The following is a 24,471-nucleotide window of genomic DNA, read 5'->3' as shown; positions in this document are numbered from 1 at the left end:
GTGACTGATTTTGAGTGTTCTTGATAGTGGCTTTGAAACATTCTCTTGTCCCCAGTTGGCTCCAGGCTTAGATGTTTGGAGATTAGACTGGTTAAGTGGTAAATATGTATCCTCGGTTTTGCTTGGGGTTACTGTCTGTATTGAAAGAGTAAGGTTCTTCTCATTGGCAAGATGACTTTCTCCCCATCTTCAAACCCTGATTAGATAACAGTGGTGAATATAAACTCATCTTCTCATTTTAAAAATGTGAGATTTTCCTCGGAAAATATAAACGTCAGCAGTGTAGGAGCTGAGCCTTCCACATCCTGCTTTCTCAGCAGCTACATTTTCTCTTATCTTTATGCTTCAGTGGTTGCTAATGGAGCAAGGGGATTGTGGACAGAGAATGTTTAGAGTATTCTTGATCCATTAGCAGCTGTTTAAGAATCAGGGTTGGGGGGGGCACCTGGGTGGCACAGCGGTTAAGCGTCTGCCTTCGGCTCAGGGCGTGATCCCGGCGTTCTGGGATCGAGCCCCACATCAGGCTCCTCCGCTATGAGCCTGCTTCTTCCTCTCCCACTCCCCCTGCTTGTGTTCCCTCTCTCGCTGGCTGTCTCTATCTGTCAAATAAATAAATAAAATCTTAAAAAAAAAAAAAGAATTAGGGTTGGGAAGCATTGAGAGCAGTATTAAGACAAGGGATGATGTACAGAAATAGCTAGTTTTCTAAGCTCTCACTTAGAAATTATTATTGAATTATTGTGGAATTCAATGTTGAATATAATTGAATCATTATTATGGTATAATGTTTAGATTTTCTCCCGAATGATCCTCTTCCACATAGATCTTTTGAAACTAAAGCTGTTAGTTTTCTAAAACCAAGTTATTTACTAATGTGCCATTTTTTACTTCCTTTCTTCCTTTTTTAGTCCATCCTTAATTCGATACTCCCCCGTGCTTCAACATCCAAAGAGGTCGATGCTAGTCTGCTTTCAGTTATTTCCTTCCCAGCCTTTGCAGTAGAGGATAGCCAGTTGGTAGAGCTCACAAAGCAAGAAATCATCACCAAGCTTCAGGTATGTCCACACGTGCCCTTCTTTTCTTTAAGGCTTTGACTTTAAGGAGACATTAATATCGTTGGGGGCCTTGAGTCAGTGATTTAACCAAATGATCAGGGTTAACACCACCAGTAATAAAACAAACTGGCATCAGGTACCCGCTGATACAGTGCACTGAAAAGTGCACAGCACCAGGGTGGTGTCCGTGCAAATAATGCGTGATCTCAGTCTGATCATGAGAAAACATCACACAGAACCAAACTGAGGACATTCTACAGATTAACTGATGAGCTCTTCCAAAGCGTCAAGGTGATAAAAAAAAAACAAGGAAAGACTGAGGAACTGGCACATATTGTAAGAGACTAAGGAGACACGAGACTGAATGCGGTGGGATCCCGAAATGGATTTTGGAACAGTAAAAAGGCCATTAGTGGAAAAACTGGCGAAATCCAAAGAAGTTCTGTACTTTGGTTAATAGCGTTGTACCAAGATTAATTTTTTAGTTTTGATAACTGTTCTACGGTTAGGGAAGATGTTAATATAAAGGGACAGTCGATGAAGGGTAATGGGGATGCTCTGTACTGTTTTTGCAACTCTTCTGTAAGTCTCAAATTATCTCAAAAATTAAAAAAAATATATATATATATGTTGTATCTTTTAAGCTCTGTGAACAGGACCACATAGATTAGTAATTGGACTGTTACAGACTTACCCTATGCTGGAAAGTGATGGAGAGGATAATATTAGAAACTCTGCTTTAGGGAAGAGCCTGTAACTTAGCCCTCACTTGAACTCACATTGATTGCTGAAATCAGTTTCTGGGCTGGGCTGATATCAGAGGTTTTTTTTAAATTACATTTTATTATTTTTTAAATATTGTATTCGTGTTGATGATAGGTCTGCACATGTAGCTGTCGCAAAGGATGTATTTCTGGTGCATTATATGGCTGTACCAGTGTACATGCTTCTGACTTTTTTCTCTGCATTCCCAGGGTCGTTATGGGTGCTGTCGCTTTCTACGAGATGGATATAAAACTCCTAAAGAGGTAGGTTTCTTTTCCCCAGAATGAGTCCAAGGTAGAATGGTCACTACTATCTACAGTCTTATTCAGAGAAAATACTTGATGTATTATATGTTGGCTAACTGAACATAATAAAAAAAATACTCAAAAGAGAAAATCCTTAACTCACTGGTGGTACTTAAAACAATCACTAAATAGGATAACAATAACTCATGTTTGCTACCTTCGTTGGGCTTAGTTGCCAAGTTCTATTTGTAAGCCTTTATGGATTAAATAAAACAGAGGAAAGTGTAGTTCTTCCACTTCTTGCCGCTGGTTGGTTTCAGGAAACAGCTACTGATAGGTGTTTAAATCAGTGGATGAAAGTTTAAGCAGAAACAGAATATTTGAATAGTCTCAAAGTATCTCCCTGCCAAATATTTCATAATTACAGAGGGGAAAATCTTTCCTTCGATAGATCTTTCTGCCCCGCCCCCCCACCTTTCACAGTTGGTTAGTTCCAAACAGTACCTGATCTTGAAAAGTTAACATCCTTTTGTTCCACTTGTCAAAAGTACTCCACAGAATTATCAATGGAGAAAAGTAAGTATTATTAAAGGGAATGAATGGTCAAGAAGAAGCACTTCACTGGCAATGTAAACAGTGTTTAAGGCTTTTTTTAATCATCCAGCTTGAACTCTTCTAGTCTACTTCCATTCTTCTACTTTATTCTTTAGCCCTACTGATTTCTATCTCTACCAATCAATTACAATTATGCTCTGAAATATCATCAGAATCTCCTAAGTGATCAATCCAATAGTCTTTTCCCCAACCTTATTATACTCGACTTCTCTGTGGTACATTACTGCTACCTACCCCTCCATTTTCTTGAAATTCTTTTCCCATTTAGTTTATACACTACACAATCCTAATTCTTCTCTTTTTGTTCTTTCATCACCAAACTATGAGGGTTTACCAAGATTCTGTTCCTGGGCCATTTGTTCACTATATGTAGGTACTACATCTTTAACTTGTGCTTCAAGTGTCACCTCTACGAGGATGATTCCCGAACCCTCATCTCTTGCTGTCCTTGTAAACATTTCTATGTGTGTGTTCTGCTGCTACCTCAAACTTACCAAGTATAAAATCACATTCACGTTTATTATAAATGAATCTCACTTCTTCATTTACCTGCCTATAGTACCATTCTAATCCCAGTTCTGCTAGTTACAAGTCGCATCACAAAGTACTCGCTAAGGGAGGGGAGTACGAACATCCTCTGCCTTCTCTGAAACAATCAGAAGTGAAAGGCTGTCTCGTGATACCTCTGAACTAGAGACGTGTGTTTGACTTTGCAGTGGTAAGGTAGACTTTATTGTGTTTTTACTAGGATCCCAGTCGCCTGTACTATGAACCATCTGAGCTGAAGTTATTTGAAAACATTGAGTGTGAATGGCCACTGTTCTGGACGTACTTTATCCTCGATGGGGTCTTCAGTGGCAATGCGGAACAGGTAATATGCCGGGGAAAGAGCTTTTCGGCAGAACGTGTTTACTATGTCTTCGTCTTTCAGTTAATGGCTGTGCCGACCTTCTGACCAAATGGAAGTCTTCCCGAATAGGGAAGAGATAGAGTCTTCTAAGTCTTCTAGAGACTAGTACTTGAGGGCACTAGGTTGAGTCGGAAGGCCTTTATATTGCCATCACTCGGACTTGGCTTTTAACAACTATAGAGAGCAAAATAGCAAGCCCTGTCCACCTGCCTCAGTTGTTAGAGGTGCTTGAATTTACTTCCTGGCTTTGTATATCCTTTTTTAAATAAATCTTGGAAACGATGTTCTGACTTTAGCCCCCCCCCCAAAAAAAAACCCCAAACAACAACAACCCATTTATACCCTGTCCTTGCCCTGCAAAACATGGTCATCATCGCTTTTTGAGCTACATGAATAAGGTAATTTAGAAACCATCATTGGAAAATAGACTGGGAGATTTGATCGAGTGAGTTTAGTGTCAGGCATTCTACAAATCGGCTGTGGTCTAAACTTGGACATAAATCCGACACATTGGGAAGTTATTTATACTTGGCTACATAAAACACAATTTTGTGTAATTTGAATGCTTGGGCCAATATTAATCTGTAACTGCCAGTAGGAGTTTAAATAATAGGGCTACACCAGAGTTTCAGGGGCCACAAAGGGCTGTTTTACTCTAAATTTCAGTAAATTAAAGGATATCCCTTTTTAAGAAAGCAAATAAGGTAAGCGGTAATAGAAATAACCCACTCTATTTTGACCACCCTATTTTGATTCTACCGTTTTTCTCAGTCCTTCTCATATGCCACAGAATTATTTATCAAAAGCTTTTCTTACTCAAAGAAAGATGTATTTATCAAATGTGCCTACTCAGTACAAAGCACATTCAGGTTTTTTGGACTCTGGGTGGGGGAAAGAGTTGGGAAGCCTGGATTCTTTTTCATTCTTTTTTTTTTTCTGGCTTCCCTCCTGACTCTTGAGTAGCCCAAATATAGCCATTGACTTCTTTGGTTTCTCTGTATACAATGAAAATAATTTTTCACTCTTTGAAGAAGAAGATGTCCCTAAAAATTTTTTTTAATTTCACAGATGAAGAAGATACACCGTAAGCACAAGGGACGGTCAGTTCAGCTGTAATAAGACATATATGTTTCTTGAAAATCACCACACTCTGCATATTTGAGAAATAAAAACTATAGGTCTTATGGGAAAATGAGGTTGGGACACAACATTTAAAAAGTTTGCCAGAAATACATACAAAATGACAGGAACCTGGTAAGCACAGTATCATAACTCTATGCATGTGAAATGGTTAAGAAATACATAAATTACCACAATAAATATGGCACTTGTATCTTGAAAAAGACCTTAGGTTTGCTCGTGGATTATGTGCACCCAGGTTCCTGCCAGCTCACCTGATGGGCTCCCATGCCCACCACCTTGCATGCCAGAGGAAGGGAACAAGAAAGATGGCAAAAGAGTGAGGGGAAAGAGAAAAAGAACATAGAACAGACATGATGAATACAAAATAAACTGAGGAGAAAGGGGAAGAAATGAAAGAGAAGGGAAGGCACACCGAATCAGGCAGCTAGGGTGGCCGTGAGAAGGGAGCAGCTCAGAAGTGATTATCAAGCAGTAGAAGGAGTGTTATCTGAAATCGGACAGAAAGTTCTAACACGGAATGTGGATGGGTGTGGTTCATTGCCCTCCTGAAGCACACGTGTGCATGTGTGTGTTTCAAAATTGTGCATAAGCAAATGTCGAATCCAGGTGATGCACAAATCGTTCCCTCATATATCAAACGCACTGGAACAAATTTGTGTTTTCAGAACAACTGTGATAGAACCGTTTTTTCCACTATAAATTATAGTGTTTTTTTTTTCCTTTTTGTGTTTTGTTTTTTGCTTTTTTTTTGGTATTACTAATCTAATCTACAGCAAATTGTTAAGCAAAAAATGTGAACTTCACTACAATAGAAACTTATTTTAGCTGTTAAATACAGTTTTAAATCCAGTACATGTAAAGGCAAGAAGCTGTATTTCGAGTAGTGGATAAAAACAAGGCTGTGGAGGCAGGCCGACTTGGGCTCAAATCTGGGCTCAACCTTACACTTGCTGTGTCATCTTCCACAAGTTCATAACCTCTTTGAGCCTTACTTTTTCAGTAAAAAAGCTTTAACTGCATATACCTCCTAGGATGGTTATTAAAATTAAAGGTGTTATCCGCAACTAATGAATCATTGAACATTACAGCAAAAACAAATGATGTATGTTACCTAATTGAATTTAAATTAAAAAAATTAAATGTGTTAAAGCACACAAAATTTCTAGCGTAGTATCTGGCCTGTAATAAGCTTTTGGTAAATGCTACTCTCCTTTCCTCTCCCTTATCCCAGCTGAATATGCTCTTTTGCAATAGGAACTTCTTTGGCTACAACCCTCCGTGAGATCCCCGGAGGGAACTCTATAAACTTTTTTCTCCCTTTCTTTTATCTACAGGTTCAAGAATATAGAGAGGCTCTTGAAGCAGTCCTCATCAAGGGCAAAAATGGAGTGCCACTTTTGCCAGAGCTGTACAGTGTTCCTGCAGACAGGGTGAGTTGGATAGTGCCATAACATGGGGCTGGGAGAAGGAGAGCCGTACCTCAACGGGACTGCCTCATTTAAGGCAAATACTTTTTAATTTTCCGACTTCAATGTTCTAAGAGTTTGTCTTTCAGTAAAAGATGATGAAAATATGATTTTAGTCCTTTCAAAATAAATTTTTTAAGCAGTCCCAATTATGGTGCCATTGCATAGTGAGACAAGGGCAAGACCAGACGTTACAACGGTGGTTTCATGGGTGTATACTTATCCTCCGACTCATCAAGATGCATATATTAAATATGTAGGGCCTTTTTATATGTCAACCATACCTCAATTAAAAAAAATTAATTGTTCAGAGATTGATTTTTTTTAAAAAAAGACCAAACCTTAAGGTTGATGATGATGTGGAGTTCAGTAAGCAGAACTAGAATGATGTTCTCTGTGAACTCTCAGCATTTGGTATTCTCTGCTTTGAGGCCAGTAATCTGGGATTGTTTGAGTAGATCAGGCTTGGAAAATGAATTATGTCTTCATTTTCCCACAATGCCAGTTGGGAGCACCATTGTTCCTCTTCTCCATTACGAAGGAGCATTAGCCAGGGAGAGTTGCAGTCTTCCATTCTAGTGGAGATGGATGGAATAAGCTGCTAGCAGCATCAGCAGCATCACCTAAGCGCTTGTAAGAAATGCAGATCTCAGGGCCCTCCTCCACACCTACTCAGTCAGAATCTGCCTTTGGACAAGATCCTCAAGTGATCTGTATGTACACACATTTAGAGGAGCCCTTCCCTAGACTGTAGTCATAGTGCTTGACTTTTCAGTGCGTTGCATATGTAACTTTTATAGGGTATGAGTCACAATCCAGATTCAGCCTTTTTGTTGTCTAGTATCTTTAACCTTCTGTCACCTTTTTCTTTTAGGTTGATGAAGAATATCAAAATCCTCACACTGTGGACCGAGTCCCCATGGGCAAGTTGCCTCATATGTGGGGTCAGTCTCTGTACATCTTAGGAAGCTTGATGGCAGAGGTAAGGGGAAACTTCAAGGACCTTCCACTTTTTTTCTCCTTTAGTCATTATAATAATCAGATTTGTGAGTAGCTCATTAAATCTGGATCTGTCTTTTGCCTTTTATATTCTGCCTTGATTATATATTTTCCTCCAGGTCAGGTCCTTAGAGTAGGAGCATGGCCAGTCCTCGACANTGGATTTAAGTACTAACTTGTTCAAGCAACGTAATGTTTCATTATCTAATGGAATAAACTGATAAGATAATTTTAGGCAGCATGAAAAGTGGTTAGGAACATCATAGTTTTTAAAAATTTATTCCTTGTGTACTTTTTGCTGTGGGGCTTTTTAAATGTTTTTTATGTTAAATTCTGTTGAAACAGCCCTTTTTTTGCTTTTTAAAAAAAAGATTTCTTCATTTATTTTAGAAAGAGAGAGAGCCGGTGTGTGCAAGCAGAGGGAGGGGCAGAGAGAGAGGGAGAGAAATCCTCAAGCAGACTCCCCGCTGACCACAGAGCCCCACACAGGGCTTGATTGCAGGACCCCAAGATCATGACCTGAGCCGAAATCAAGAGTCAGATGCTCATTAACTGAGCCACCCAGGAGCCCCTTGGTTGAAACAGCTCTTAATGAAGCACTTGGGAATTTAGAACTTAATGTCCAGCTTATTTTTGATATTGTGAGCTAAGTAAGGGTTCTCTTTCTCAATGTTTTCCAGATTTACTGACCAATCTATTTCCCCATTGTAAGTTATTATGGTAATCTGTAACTGAGGCTCCTAGAAGATCCAAGGTGGGACTTAGCTATCCTTTCTCAGCCAGACTCTTTGACCTGTTTATATATGACTGTTTATTTTCTGCAGCTGTTTTTGTTCACTCTGTTTCGTTTTTTTTCTCAGTTTTATTGAGATATAATTGACATACATCAATGTACATTTCAGGTATATAGCATAAAGTTTTGATTATCTTTGATATTATGATATTACGAATAATGTAGTGATAATGAGCAGAAGACTTTCTCATTAAATTAGATGTGTGAAAAAAGAGGAGGTGAACGGTGTTTTTAAGAGTAAAATGGGCGAGTTCATCCCATTTCATCAAGGACAGAAATTCAAGTCAAAAGATATCTGCTGGGGCACCTGCTTGGCTCAGTCAGTTGAGCATCTGACTCTTGGTTTCAGCTCAGGTTATAATCTCAGGGTCCTGGGATTGAGCCCCACATTGGGCTCTGTGCTCAGTGCAGAGTCTACTGGAGATTCTCTCCCTCTCCCTCTCCCTCTGCTCCTCCCCCTGCTCTCTCTCTCTCTCAAATAAATAAATAAAATCTTTAAAAAAAAAAGATATCTGCTGAGCAGAAAGTATAGCAGTCACATGAATAAATGAGAAAACAATAAGACTTAAATTATTGATAATAAGCATTGTGGTCTGATTGTCTAATTATATACATCCAGAGAAGGTGGAGGTATAACTAAAAAAAAAAAAAAACCGTTCTGCTTATCACTTGGACCCCTCTATTTCCAACAAAGAACTTGTGGCCACCACTAGAAATTAATTCCAGAAGAAATTAATTTGGATGTGAATTCAGGAGTTCAAACATTTTTTATATAGTGAAGGTATTTGTTTCCTTTCTATACTTGCCTCTCTCTTGTCATAGGGCATGTTTTTGGCACTGGTACATTGTTTCTCCTCAAACATTAGCTTTTTCTGTGAGAAATAATAATCTGCCTTTTTATGGTTTTTCTTTAGGGATTTTTAGCTCCTGGAGAAGTTGATCCCCTGAATCGAAGGTTTTCTACAGTACCAAAGCCAGATGTTGTGGTTCAAGGTATGGGTTCTTATTCCCAGCAGCAGAAACTTTATATTAACGATCTGTTTTGGACCAGTAAATGATGGCTTTACTGTTTATCATGGGTATTGTTAGGCTTCAAAAAGTATACAATGAACTCCGCTCTTTTTGGCTTCAAGATTGCTATTAATCTGAATCATGAACAAATGCTTAATAAATGATGTTATTTGGCACTCTTAACCACCACTTTCTTCCAGAAACTCTTTTCATTGTCATATTTAAGCCTTTAGATTCTCTCTGCTTTCTTTCTGAACATTCCTTCTGTGCTTTTTCTGTTAGTACTCCTTTCTTCTCATGCCCTTTTAATGGTTGTGTACTTACACTGTTGTCTCTCTGTATTTACACTCTGTGTTAGTTGGCTAGTGCTGCCTCCTTCAGAATACATTTGCTTCCATGAATCCAACTATTCCTTCCTTGCAGAGTACTGGAAACCTTTATTTTTGGTTCCTAACAATTAACTTAAATTTTGAGGTATCTACTCTATGCAAAACACTGGGCTAAGCTCTATAAACATTTTAAGAATTCTAGTCCCAATATCTATAAAACATCTTTATCACTTACACTTCAAATGCAAAACTGACCTCTTTTGTCTCCATCCCATCCTTTCCCCTCTCCCATGACAAGCAGATCTTTCTACCTTCCTTATCTCTTGTAATGACTATTATTTTAGTCTCCTATATAAAGTTCCAGGTGATTTTTGACTCTCCAAGGACACAGTCCAGTATGGTACTAAGCTCCTATAAAATGTCTCTGGTCACTTAACTTTCGGGTTGGTGCTACATGGGAAATAATCCTGTGTATTTTATTCTTCCCTTCCCATGAGACACTTTGTTCTCCTTTGAGGCTTATGACATCTCGCTGTATTGATCTGGTAGCTCTAATTCATTCATTTAGCTTATAGCCTTCCTCTTCTTCCCCAATTCCTGCCATAGTGCTAAATTTCAGCATCATGATAAGTGCCATCTAACATTTTAGTCTCAAAATTCTTGGATACCCATAACCCTAGTGGCCTTTCCCTCCACCTCTATGTTACCCACTCATTTTGAGAACCAAACTTTAGAACTATTCCACTTCATATATCTTCCATTCCAGAAAATTCCAGTTTATGGTCATAGCTATATACTATTTCAGTTTTCTTTTTCTACCCATGGTACTGTATCTGTTGTCTCCGAGTCTGCTCTTCCCTATTTGTTGATCATTTAAATATCTTAATCACCCATGTACCATAATTCTATTACACCCACCAGAAAAATCAGCCCCATGTCAATCTTACAGTCTGCATTTTCTTTTTCTATTAAGTTTTTTATTTTAATTCCAGTATAGTTAACATACAATGTTATATTAGAATTGGATGTACAATATAGTGATTCAACCATTCTATGCATTGCTCAGTGCTCATCATGGTAAGTGTGCTCTTAATCCCCATCACCTATTTCAGCCATCCCTCCACCCACCTCCCCTCTGGTAACCATCAGTTTGTTCTCTATAATTAAGAGTCTCTTTCTTGGTTTGTTTCTCTCTCTCTCTCTTTCTTTTCCTTTACTTCTTCTTTTATTTCTTAAATTCCACATATGAGTAAAATCATATGCTATTTCTCTTTTTCTGACTTATTTCACTTAGCATTATTCTCCCTAGCTCCATCCATATTGTTGTCACAAATGGCAAGATTTCATTCTTTTCTATGGCTAAATAATATTCCATTACACACACACACACACACACACACACACACACACACGACCTCTTCTTTATTCATCTGTCAATGGACGTTTGGGCTGCCTCCATAATGTGGCTATTGTAGACAATGCTGCCGTAAATATAAGGGTGCATGTATCCCTTTGAATTAGTATTTTAATATTCTTTGCTTAAATACCCAGTAGTGTGATTACTGGGTCATAGTGTAGTTCTATTTTTACTTTTTAAGAAAACTCCATACTGTTTTCCACAGTAGCTGCAGCAGCTTGCATTCCCACCAACAGTGCAAGAGGGTTTGTTTTTCTCCACATCTCAACAACACTTGTTTGTTATGTTTTTGATTTCAGCCATTCTGAGGGGTGTGAGGTGATTATCTCATTGTAGGTTTGATTTGCATTTCCCTGATGGTTAGTGATGTTGAGCATCTTTTCATGTGTCTGTTGGCCATCGGTATGTCTTCCTTGGAGAAATGTCTGTTTATGTCTTCTGCCCATTTTTTAATTGGATTATGTGTTTTTGGGGTGCTGACTTATATCAGTTCTTGATATATTTTTATACTAACCCTTTATCAGATATGTCATTTGCAAATATCTTCTCCCATTCAGTAGCTTGTCTTTTAGCTTCGTTGATTGTTCCCTTTGCTGTGCAAAAGCTTCTTATTTTGATGTAGTTAACAATAGTTTATTTTTGCTTTTGTTTCCCTTGCCTCTGGAGACATATCTAGAGAGAAGTTGCTATGGCCTAGGTCAAAGAGGTTGCTGCTTGTGTTCTCCTCTAGGATTTTGATGGTTTCCTGTATCACATTTAGGTCTTTTATCCATTTTGAGTTTATTTTTGTGCATGGTGTAAGAAAGTGATCTAGTTTCATTCTTTTGCATGTAGCCATCCAGCTTTCCCAGCACCATTTATTAAAGAGACTGTCCTTTTCCCATTGCATATTCTTTCCTCCTTCGTTGAAGATTAATTGACCATATAACTGAGGGTATTTCTGAGTTTTCTATTCTGTTCTGTTGATCTATGTGTCTATTTTTATGCCAGTCCCATACTCTTCTGAGCACTACAGCTTTGTAATATAACTTGGAGTCTGGAATTGTGAGACTCCCATTTTGTTTTTCTTTTTTTGAGGTTCACTTGCCTGTTTGGAGTCTTTTGTGGTTCCATACAAATTTTAGGACTGTTTGTTCTAGTTCTATGAAAAATGCTGTAGGTATTTTGATAGAAATTGCATTAAATCTATAGATTGTTTTGGGTAGTACAGATATTTTAACAATATTTGTTCTTCTAAACCATGAGCATGGAATGTCTTTCCCTTTCTTTGCATCGTCTTGAATTTCTTTCATCAGCATTTTATAGTTTTCAGCAGGTTCTTTTACCTTTTTGGTTAAGTTTAGTCATACATATTTTATTGTTCTTGGTGAAGTTGTGAAAGGGACTGTTTCTTAATTTTATTTTCTGTAGCTTCATTATTAGTGTATAGGGATGCAGCAGATTTCTGTACATAGATTTTGTGTCCTGTGACTTGTCTGAATTCATTTATCAGTTTTAGTAGTTTTTTGTTGGAGTCTTTAGGGTTTTCTGTATAGAGTATCATGTCATCAGCAAATGCTGAAAATTTTATTTCTTCCTTACCAATTTGGATGCCTTTTATTTCTTTCCGTTGTCTGATTGCTATAGCTAGGACTTCCAGTACTATGTTGAATAAAAGTGGTAAGAGTGGACATCCTTGTCTTGTTACTGACTTTAGGGGGAAAGCTCTCAGTTCACCCCCATTAAGGATGATGTTACCTGTGGGTTTTTCATAAATGGCCTTTATTATGTTGAGGTATGTTTCTTCTAAATCTATTTGGTTGAGGGTTTTTATCATAAATGGATGTTGTACTCTGTCAAATGCTTTTCTTGCATTTATTGAAATGATCATATGGTTCTTATCCTTTCTCCTACTGATGTGATGTATCACATTGATTGATTTGCAAATATTGAACCATCCTTGCATCCCAGGAATAAATCCCAATTGATCATGGTAAATTTTTTTTTTACTGTGTTGTTGGATTCGGTTTGCTAGTTATTTTGTTGAGGATTTTTGCTTGTATATTTATGAGAGATATTGGCCTCTAGTTCTCTTTCTTTTGTGGTGTCTTTATCTGGTTTTGGTATTATGGTGATACTAGCCTCACAGAATGAATTTGGAAGTTTTCTTCCTCTTCTGACTTTTGGAATAGTTTGGGAAGAATAGGTATTAACTCTTTTTTAAATGTTTGGTAGAATTTGCTTGTGAAGCCCTCTGGTCCTGGACTTTTTGTTTGTTGGGGTTTTTTTGGTTACTGATCAGTTTCATTGCTGGTAGTTGGTCTGTTCAAATTTACTATTTTTCCTGCTTCAGTTTTAGTAGGTTATATGCTTCTAGGAATTTATCTATTTCTTCTCACTTGTCCAATTTGTTGGCATATAGTTTTTCATAATGTTCTCTTACAATTCTTTGTATTTCTGTGGCATCAGTTGTTATTTCTCCTCTTTCACTTCTGATTTTTTCTGAAGATTACTTATTTACTTTTCAGAGAGAGAGAGAGCACAAGCAGGGAGAGCAACAGGCAGAGGAAGCAGAGCAGGCAGAGGGAGAAGCAGGCTCCCCGCTGAGCAAGGAGCCCGATGTGGGACTTGATCCCAGGACCCTGGGATCATGACCTGAGCTAAAGGCAGACGTTTAACCGACTGAGCCACCCAGGCGTCCCTATTTCTGATTTTCTTTATTTGGGTCTTCTCTCTTCTTTTCTTGATAAGTCGTCTTGTTAGAGATCTATCAATTTTGTTGATCTTTTCAAAAGAACCAGCTACTGCTTTCATTGATCGTTCTATTGTTTTTTCAATTTGTGTATCATTTATTTCTGCTCTAATCTTCATTATTTCCTTCTAACTGCTGGCTTTGGGTTTTGTTTGTTCTTTTTCTAGCTCCTGTAAGTGTAAGGTTAGGTTGTTTGAGATTTTTCTTGCTTCTTGTGGTAGGCTTGTATTGCTGTGAACATCCATCTTGGAACCATTTTTGCTGCATCCCAAAGATTTTGGACCATTGTGTTTTCATTTTCATTTGTTTCTATGGAATTTTTTATTTCTTCTTTGATTCCCTGGTCGAACCATTCATTGTTTAGTCACGTGTTATTTAACCTCCAAGTACTTATGTGCTTTCTAAATTTTTTCTTGTAGTTGATTTCTAGTTTCTTAGTGTTGTGGTCAGAAAATACACCTGGTATGACTTTGGCCTTTTTTAATTTGTTGAGACTTGTTTTGTGGCCTAATTTGTGATCTACTCTGGAGGATGTTCCATGTGCACTTGAAAAGAATGTGTATTCTCATGTTTTAAGATGGAGTGTTCTGAAAATATCTGTTAAATCCATTTGGTCCAGTGTGTCATTTACAACCACTCTTTTTCCTTGTTGATTTTGTTTGAATGAACTGTCCATTGAAGTAAGTGGGGTGGTAAAGTCCCCTACTATTATTATATTCCTGTCAATTAGTTCCTTTATGTTTGTTATTAATAGTTTTACGTATTTGGGTATAGAAATGCAACTGATTTCTGAGCATTGATTTTGTATCCCGCCACATTACTGAATTGCTCTATAACTTCTAGTAGTTGGGGGTGGATTCTTTTGGGTTTTCCATATAGAGTATCATGTCATCTGCGAAGAGAGACATTTTGACTTCTTGTTTGCCGATTCGAATACCTTTGATCCCTTTTTGTCGTCCGATTGCTGTTGCAAGGACTTCTAGTACTATGTTGAATAATAGTGGCGAGAGTGGGCATCCTTGTTGTGTTCCTGATCTTATGGGAAAGACTTCCGGCTTTTCCCCATTGAGAATGATATTTGCTGTAGGCTTTTCATAGATGGTTTATATGAGATTGAGGAATGTACCCTCTATCCCTACACTCTGAAGGGTTTTAATCAGGAAAGGATGCTGTATTTTGTCAAATGCTTTTTCTGCATCTATTGAGAGAATCATATGATTTTTGAATTTTTCTTTCTGGATACAATCTAAGACACTGATAGATTTGCAAATGTTGAACCACCCTTGCATCCCAGGGATGAATCCCACTTGGTCATGATGGATAATCCTTTTAATGTACTGTTGGATCCTATTAGCTAGGATCTTGTTGAGAATTTTGGCGTCCATATTCATCAGGGAAATTGGTCTGTAATTCTCCTTTTCGATGGGGTCTTTGCCTGGTTTGGGGATCAAGGTAATATTGGCCTCATAGAATGAGTGGGTGCTCCAGTGCTTGGTGTATAAATATTTATAGTTGTTATATCCTCTTTTGGATTGTCCCCTTTATTATTAAATAGTGTCCTTCATTGTTGCTTGTTACAACCTTTGTTTTAAAGTCTAGTTTGTCTGATATAAATATTGTTACCCCAGCTTCCTTTTGACCTCTGTTTGCATGATAAATATTTCTCTATCTCTTCACTTTTAATCTGCCAGGTGTCTTTAGGTCTGAAAGGAGTCCTTGTCGGCAGGATATAGATGGGTCTTGGTTTTTGTTTTTGTTTTTTTTTCATCCTGTCACCCTCAGTCTTTTGATTGAAGCATTTTGTCCATTTACATTTAAAGTAATTATTGTTAGTTATATATTTATTGCCATTTTGTTACTTGTTTTTGTGGTTGTTTTTGCAGTTTTTCTCTGATCCTTTCTTCTCTTGCTTTCTTTCATGGTTTGTTGCCTTTCTTTAGTAATATACTTGGATTCCTTTCTCTTTATTCTCTGCGTATCTAGTAGTGGTTTGGGATTTGTGATTCCCATTAGGCGTGTATATAACATCTTCTGCATATAGCAGTCTATATAAGTTATGGTTGTTTATGTTTGAACCCATTCTTTATTCGTCTCCCCCCCCCACACACATTTTAGGTATATGGTGTCATATTTTACATCCTTTTATTTTATGAATCCCTTGACTGATTTTTACAGAAATACTTATTGTCACTGCTTTTGTGTTTTTTTACTTTTCATACTCTCACTTATGGTCTTCCCTTTCTGCTCATTTCTTGTAGGGCTGGTTTAGTGGTCATGAACTCCTCTAGTTTTTGTCTGAGAAACTCTTTCTCTCTCCTTCTATTCTGAATGATAGCCTTGTTAGAGTAATCGTGGCTGAAGATTTTTCCCTTTCAGCATTTTGAATATATCATGCCATTCTCTTCTGGCCTGCAAAGTTTCTGCTGAAAAATCTGATAGTCTTATGGGGTTTCCCTTGTATGTAAATGTCTTCTCTCTTGCTGCTTTTAAAATCCTTTTTTTAAATCTACTTTTTGCTATTTTAACTAGTATGTGTCTCAGTGTGGACTTCCTACGGTTGAATTTTTGTGGGGATCTCTGTGCCTCCTGAGTGTGGATGTTTCCTTCTCCAGATTAGGGTAGTTTTCAGCTATTATTTGTTCAAATAAATTTTATACCTCCTTTTCTCTCTTTTCCTCTTCTGGGATCCCTATAATGTGAATGATATTACCTTGATGGCATCACTGAGTTCCCTAAGACTATTCTCAGTTTGTATAATTTTTTTTCCCTCTCATTTGCGCAGCTTGGTTACTTTCCATTACTCTGTCTTCTAGGTCATTAATTCATTCTTTTACTTCCTCTAGCCTGCTATTTATTGCATCAAGTGTATTTTTCATTTCCGTTATTGTTTTCTTTATCTCTGATTGGTTCATTTTTATCTCTTTGTTAAAGGTCTCCCTGATGTCCTCCACTCTTTTCTCAACGTCAATGAGTATCTTCATGATCATTACTTTAAATTCTCTACCAGCCATACTACTATATCTGTTTCACTTAGCTCTCTTGCTCTGGCTTGGTCCTTTTCTTTCTCTTGTGACATATTCCTCTGTCTCCTCATTTTGTCTACTCTCTGTGTCTGCTTTTGTGTTAGGAATTCAGCTACTTCTGTTGCTCTTAATGATCATAGCCTTATGAAGAAGAGGTCCTGTAGTGCCCTGCAGTGCAGTGTCCCACTCCCAAGGACCTCAGGGGGTATCTCGCATGTGTGCTGTGTATGCCCTGCTCTTGAGTCCTGACCTCTTTTTCCTTCAGTCCAGTTGTCTGCAGAGTCTCTCTCTGCCTGTTGTGGGCAGTGTTTTCTCCTCAGCTGGGTAGGGCATGCTTTAACAAGGTGTATACCTGTCAGCTTGCAAAATGAGACCTGTCACCACCACTGGAACTTCAGTCCCACAGAACATGTGGATTGGGAGATAAGGTGTTGGTGGGGTTTGCACCTGTGTTCTGGGGGAGGGGCCTTGCAGCACCATGACGGAGGCAAGCTTGACTGGAAAGGGTGGATCCACCCAAGCATCGGGGTGACAGGGTTTGGTGTAAGCAAGTTAGGTAGCAAGTTGCAGTGCTGTGCTGGTTCCTGTGCAGGTAGCCATGTGTTTATGCTGAGGGGTGGAGGAGGGCAATGGTGCCTGCCAGCTCCTTTATTCCTAGAGGGGTCTTCCTGTGATCCCTGCCTCTCCAGGACATGCTCTGAGATGAGTAAATAACTCTCCCTCCCATCTATCCCCAGCATTTTTCAAACTGCTGCTTCCACGCTGTATCCCTGCTGGCTCTTTGTCCTGTAGTCTCTTAAAGGGCCGGGACTCCACTTCCTAATGCCCTCTGAGTTCTCCCAGAACTGAGATGGCTGATTTTTAAAATTCCAGGCTTTAAGTCCTGCTGGTTGTAAGAATTCACAAAACTCAGTCCCTCTCACTTTCAAAGCCAGACGTTTTGGGGATTCATCTTCCTTGTTCAGGCTTTCCAGTGTGATAGTCTGGTTTTTGCCCTTCTCTATGCCACCAGCTTCCTCCCCAGTGCAGATGGCCATGGCCATTTTGTTCCCAAACCGCGTCTTCACCCTTCCTGCTTTCCTCACTGTGGCCTCTTCTCTGCCTTTAGTTGTGGAGCCTATTCTGCCAGTCTTCAGATCATTTTCTGGGTTTTTTACACTGATGTGAGTGTTATCTAGTTCTATCTATGGGATGAGGCAAGCTGAGGGTCCTCCTACTCTGTCATCTTCCCAGCTTCTTCCAGTCTGCATTTTCTGACCCTGTAGCTGGCCTGCTAAAACTACTAGGAAAAAAAAAATCACACAAATGAGCAGATGGTAGCACTGTAATGCTGCAGTCTCCAGCTCACCTAGACTCACAGTGCCCCCTGCTGGTCCTTGTTCTTACTGTTACTCAGCATTTTCATTCTTTTCAACCACTATTTCAAACCTGTTTTCAACCCCATCCCTGATGTTCATCCTCTTTCTTGCCTGCTACCAAGGTTAGCTGTCTTAGTCTAGGTAGATAATATTCTCATTGTTGTCAGTTTCCCAGCCCCCCACCACAATCTTACTTGTATTTTCACTCATCCTTGTATCCTTTTCTCTGGTCTCAGAAAAGGTGTTTCTTCTCTTCGAGGCCAACTCCTCCTTCTAATGCTTGATCCTGTCCTCTTCCCCAGCCTTCCTAGAAACCTACTCTTTCCTGTTTCTTCAAACTCTTCCATCTCTGTTGGTTCTGGTTTTTAGTTTATTTACATATTCCTCTCCCTCTAGTTATCCTATCTTTCCTTTCTCATCCGAATTTCCGCTTCTTTATAGTCCATGCATTCTGCAGTCCTTTCCAGTCTAGCTTATTATTCCTCTGAAAATGCTTTTGCTTAAGTTATTGAAAAATTCAGTAAGTATTTTTCTTTTTTTCATTATGATATGTTAGTCACCATACAGTACATCATTAGCTTTTGATGTAGTGTTCCATGATTCATTGTCTGCGTGTAACACCCAGTGCTCCATGCAGCACATGCCCTCCTTAATACCCACCCCTGGGCTAATCCACCCCCCACCCCCTTCCCCTCTAAAACCCTCAGTCTGTTTCCCCAGAGTCCATAGTCTCTCATGGTTCATTTCCCCCTCTGTTTACCGCCCCCCTTCATTTTTCCCTTCCTTCTCCTAATGATCTCCCTGCTATTCCTTATGTTCCACAAATAAGTGAAACCATATATACAAAGGAACATTACTCAGCCATCAGAAAGAATGATTACCCAACATTTGCATCGACATGGATGGGACTGGAAAAGATTATGCTAAGTGAAATAAGTCAAGCAGAGTAGGTATTTTTCAATCCACATCTTAGTAAATCTTTCTGTTTCATTTGTTGTTTCTCTTTCTGGAAACTCTTAACTCCCATGTCTTCTGTGATACCATCTCTTGGATCTTTTTCAACCTAAATTTTGCAATTTTCTGTCTCATTCTGGGCTTCCTATTCTCTTTGCCCCTTAGCTGTTGGTATTCCTGGGAGTTCTGTCCATTGACCTTCTTACTTCAAATATTTGTTCTTGTCTCTCAACCTCCTCCTCTTCCAAACCTTCTCTCTTTTCCTGTCTCCTCAGTTCTTCACTGTCAAAAGATGACTTCACCTCCTATACCATAAAGAAAATATAAGCCTTGGGAAAAAACTCCTCATTCCCACCCCAGGCTTTTCCTCGTCTGCCCATTTTTTATATGTTGAACTTCCTCAAGGTTATATCCTGGGTTCTCTTTTCTTTTTCTCTTTGTATTCTCCTTGACCCATCTCATCTCTTTATATGCTAACAACTCCTAAATCTATATCACTGTTCTTAAGACAGCCCATTTGGATGTTTCACATGCGCTTTTAACTCCTCATGTCTAAAATTACTCCAGCTGCACCCTCCTACTACTGTATCACCCAGGCCTGCTTTTCTCCCTATGTGCCTGTGTCATTAAAGGCACACCATTCTCTTGGTTACACATGTAAATACCTGGGGAATTATTTTCAATATCTCCCCCTCTCTCACCCCCTATATTCAATCAGTTAACAAATCCTGGTTTCTTTACCTTCTAATTGATTCCGAAATCCATCTAGTCCTCTCCAGTACCAATGTCATGATCCTAATCTAGGTAATCAGCATCTCTCACTTGTATTAGTGCAATAAATTTTTAAGTGGTATCCCTGTCTTCAGTCTAGGCCCACAACAGTCTATCAGTTTATTCTTTACTCATCAAACATGAATATGTTCTATTTTAAGGTGCAGTTATGGACACATTAATCCCCTGATTACAACTCTACAAGGGTTTCCACTGCCAACCTCCTTCACATGGCTTATAAGGCCCTTTATGATCTGGTACCTGACCCCGTCTCCATTGTCATTTTTTACAATGGCCCCTTCACACTCTGTGCTCCTGCTGTAAAGAACATTTTATAATTCCTAGATCTGCCTTGTTCCATGTTGCCCTCGAGCCTTTGTCTGTGCCATTTCTTCTATCTGAAACAACTCGCTTACTTTTACCTTCACTTTTGCCAGATTAATTTGTATTCAGCCTTCTAGCAGAACTCAGTATCAGTGTCATTTTCTCCAGGGATCACGTCTATCTCTGCACTCCTAGCATTTGGCAGTGCTTAGCACATAGTTGGAATTTCCTAAATATTTTATAAAACATAAAGTAAAAAAAAAAAAAAGCTCAACTGTTGGGGTTGAAAGTGTTCCTAGCTCCCCAAAGTGTTGTCCATTTGCGTCTCTTTCAGCGCATTGCCCTCTGCAGATCTCGGTAGAATGCAATTTGGAAATCATTACCCAAAGATAAGATACAAAATCCTTAAAGTGACACACATGCCCTCCATAAAGATCTAGCCTCTTTCTGCCTTTGCAGATTCTTTTTTTTAATCACTGTGCAAAGTATTTTATGCTACAGCAATATTGAAGTGTATGTAGTTCCTCCCCACCCCCCACACATTCTTTTTTCATTTCCATGTTTTATGATCATTGTGTGCCTTGTAGCTAAAATGGATTTCTCCATCCCTATTCCCTTCTTTCTCCTGGCTAAAATTCATTCTTTCAAACTCAGCTTAGACATCATCTCTTTCAGAAAGCCTTTTCTGAAACCACTCTCTACCTGTCCCAGACTTGATAGGTGTCACTCTTCGGGGCTTACAATGTTTTGTGCACATCTCTAGTTCCCCAGCAACTTATCTAATAATCAGCTTATGTGTGTGTCACTTCCATTACACTGTAAGCTCTTCTAGAGAGGGACTAACTTATCCATAAATCTCTTTATCCTTAGTGCCTAGCATAGCACTTCATCCATTTAGGTGCTTAGTATATGTTTGTTAATTAATGAATGGATGACCACATGTTTTTTCCTGGACTTTCCTTAGCTCACGATCATTCTTCCTTTGTACATTTATCCTGGAGAATCTTTGCCATTTTCATGTTTCCAGTTATAAGTAATCAAGATTGTGTTATGTCCAGGGGACCCTGTGATCGCCATATCCTGCATATCCTGACCCAGACCACAGCAACACAATACCATGAGGCTCCCAAGATAGAAAGACACACACACACACACACACACACACACACACACACACAGAAAGATACACACAAAAGATAATGGCAGAGAAAAAAGAAGGTAGCACCCTGTTAACTAGGCTTTTGTCCCAAACACTCAACATAGAAAATACTGGTAAACTTGAATGAACCAAATGGTACGTTCATTTTCGCATAAACCCAATCAACACATCCACCAGCACTGGAGAAACAGGAATAGGGCATGCACATATTTGCCCTCGGTGCTTAGTGTCAAACCAGCCGAGGCCCCTTTGGGATTATTAGCCCCCAGCCAGGTATCTGTCCTCTAGAAGGAAAGTAAACAGAAGAGTCAGGGAGCTTGGCCTCCTCCTTTGTGAGTATGATAAGCACTTCAGAGACATGAATATAACAGGAATAAAAGGGAGCTGACCAGGCTTGGCCGGCTCAGAGTCTAGAGCCTACCCCCCCCAATCCCAAAACAAACACACACAGTTTTAACTATGGCACCTCAATTCTTTATTCCCAGTTTACTTTATCTTCTACCATGCTCTAGCTATAGACTAATTCTTATTATTTGGGCATTCTTTATTACCTTCAAACTCCTGTCTGGCCTTAAAGATACGAAAGAGCCTTGGAGAATCAACTTTTACCAAAGCTATAACACACCTCTTGTTGGATTTTTTTCCCTATTTAAACATGGAATCTCAGATATAAATAGTATGGCATTCTCTAGGAGCGCATATGTGCTTAGCCAAAAAAGCAGAATCTAATACTCTAGTCACGAGGTCCTTTTTCCTTTTCCATTTAGGTAATGGTGTTATTACCTAGCGTGATACTTGTTTCATCCAAGTTCCTCAATACTGTTAATTTCCTCCCATTTTCTTTCTCTTCCCTTCAAAAGAAATGATGTGGCTTGAGAGGTTTTTAGGTTCCTATTGAAATAAAAGCTTCTGTTGACCTCATCTTCTTTCCTTCCTATAGTTTCCATTCTAGCCGAGACGGAAGAAATCAAGGCCATTTTGAAGGACAAGGGAATCGATGTGGAGACCATTGCTGAGGTATACCCTATCAGAGTACAACCAGCCCGTATTCTCAGCCACATTTATTCCAGCCTAGGTAAGGAGATCGGCCTTAATAATCAGTCATTATAATAATCAAAGCATTATTCGATACAGGCTGGTTTCTTTCCTTTTTATTTTTTTGATCTTGTATTGGTTTATTAAATGATCTGAGAAGAAATTTAGAGTCTCTGGAACCTAAGTTTCTTTTGTTTTTTTAAAGATTTTATTTATTTATTCGACAGAGATAGAGACAGCCAGCGAGAGAGGGAACACAAGCAGGGGGAGTGGGAGAGGAAGAAGCAGGCTCGTAGCAGAAGAGCCTGATGTGGCGCTCGATCCCACAATGCTGGGATCACACCCTGAGCCGAAGGCAGACGCTTAACCACTGTGCCACCCAGGCGCCCCTGGAACCTAAGTTTCTAACCCAATATATCCTGAGCAAGCCTGATAATTTTAGATGTGTTTATGAATCTGGTACATAGGGTGTGACTATTAGCAAACAATATTGTGTCTTCATTCCAAGTGCATTCTTAACTAACATGTTCTCCCCTTTCTTGAGACCTATATTTCCATTTTGCATACATGTTAACTTTATGTAAAGTAATAACCAAGGGACATTTTTTTAGGTCTTTTATACTGTGTCATGTAATGAATTGGTTGACAATATTAGAAAATTCCACTTAATCTAATACTTATTTTAATTAGTACTCAATTTTTATATGATTTATTAAACTTAATGATGGACGCATTAAGCAGATTACTACAAATTACAAATTTATACAATTTATTACAAATTTGACATTAAACAAATCACTGCACTATTAACAACAACAACACAAAGGCTCTTCAAATTTCCAAACTACCCTTGTGGAAGACTAATTAATGGCCCCCAAAGGTATATAGGTCCTAATTCCTGGAACCTATGAATATTACCTTATATAGCAAAAGAGACTTTGCAGGTATGAGTAGTTTAAGGAGCTCGAGATGAAGAGGATTATCCTGGATTTTCCAGGTACACCTTAAATGTAATCACAAGTATCCTCATAAAAGGAAGGCAGAGGGAATTCAGACTATAGAAGGTAGGACGTGTGGCAACAGCAATAAGAGATTGGAGTGATGCAGCTATGAGCCAAAGATGTCCAAGAAATGCCCACAGCCTCTAGAAGTCAGAATTGACAAGGAACCGATTCTCTCCTGGAGATTCCAGAAGAAACTAGCCCTGTCAACACCTTGATTTTGTTTTTCGTCCTGAAAGACTCATTTTGGGCTTCTGACCTCCAGAAATGTAAGAGAATAATTATGTGTTGTTTTAAGCCACTTAGTTTATGGTACTTTGTTAACAGCAAGAATGGGAAAGTAATACAGATTCTGGTACTAAGAAGTGGGATAATGCTGTAACCAATACCTAAAAAAATGTGCAAGTGGCTTTGGAATCAGGTAATGGATAGAGGCTGGAAGAATTTTGAGTCACATGATAGAAACAGTCTATATTGCTTTAAACAAACTGTTGGTGGAACTAGGGATGCTAAAAGCATGGCCAGTGAGGGCTCAGAAAGAATTAGGAACATGTCATTGCAAACTTGAGGAAAAGGATCCTTGTTGTGTAGTGACAGAAGGATTGTTAGCTGAATTGTGTCCTGTGCTTTGTTTAAAACACAACATAAATTATGAACTTGGATATTTAGCTGAGGAGATTTTCAAGCAAAGTGTTGAAATCATGGCCTGGTTTCTTTTTTTTTTCTTGCTGCTTATAGCAAAATGCAAAAGGAAAAAAGATAATTGAGAGAAGAACAGTTAAGCAAAAAGGAACCAGGACTTGATGAAATTCTTAGATTGGAAAAGATGATAAAATTAGGAGATTTACTGTCAGGAAAACATGCTCTGGGAAAAAAGGTCAAGGATATGGCTGGACAACCTTCTCCTAGTGCTTCAGAAAGATCAAAAGATCGGTGTATTCATTCATACAGTGGGCTCTTTGAAGAGATAAGGCTGTGACTCACGGATTCCCTCAACCATATTAGCAGAGTCTAGGAATAGAGGTATGATTATCCAGGAAAGATCTTGGGGAGGACCCTCTTGTCTAATGGCATGAACCCCCATGACATATATGCAATACCCACAAAGTCTTTGAGAATGTTATACATGCAGAAACACTGTGAAATTGGACTGAAAGGGACAGAGAGAGGACAAGATTAGAGAATGATATTGGACTCCCAAAGTTCTGTAGCCAGGAAGCAGGCTGATAGAGCTACTAAGCTGTGAGCAAGTGCTGTTCTTCAAGAAAAAGGAAGGATGACTTCAAGCGAGGTGCTTTGGGCCCAGAGGGCAGAGCCTCAAACCACAAAGAATTACTACCATGCCTTGAAACCTAGTGGAGTTTGCT

General features: G+C 38.9%; 1 protein-coding gene across 6 annotated transcripts in view; it reads left to right on the top strand.

The window, feature by feature from the left end:
• The window catches only part of PHKA1 (phosphorylase kinase regulatory subunit alpha 1), a 143,231-nt gene that overhangs the window by 40,829 nt on the left and 77,931 nt on the right, over window positions 1-24,471 (top strand). For all 6 annotated transcript variants that reach the window (XM_040631061.1, XM_040631056.1, XM_040631049.1 and 3 more), the window contains exons 8-14: window positions 909-1,055; window positions 2,030-2,083; window positions 3,429-3,551; window positions 6,068-6,163; window positions 7,074-7,181; window positions 8,906-8,984; window positions 22,009-22,143. In XM_040631061.1, coding sequence (XP_040486995.1) covers window positions 909-1,055; window positions 2,030-2,083; window positions 3,429-3,551; window positions 6,068-6,163; window positions 7,074-7,181; window positions 8,906-8,984; window positions 22,009-22,143 — 742 coding nt within the window. The remainder of the gene's footprint in view (window positions 1-908; window positions 1,056-2,029; window positions 2,084-3,428; window positions 3,552-6,067; window positions 6,164-7,073; window positions 7,182-8,905; window positions 8,985-22,008; window positions 22,144-24,471) is intronic.

The sequence above is a fragment of the Ursus maritimus genome, assembly GCF_017311325.1.
Source record: "Ursus maritimus isolate PB19 chromosome X unlocalized genomic scaffold, ASM1731132v1 scaffold_X1, whole genome shotgun sequence".
NCBI classification, from domain to species: domain Eukaryota; kingdom Metazoa; phylum Chordata; class Mammalia; order Carnivora; family Ursidae; genus Ursus; species Ursus maritimus.
This window is presented reverse-complemented; position numbering and strand designations above follow the sequence as displayed.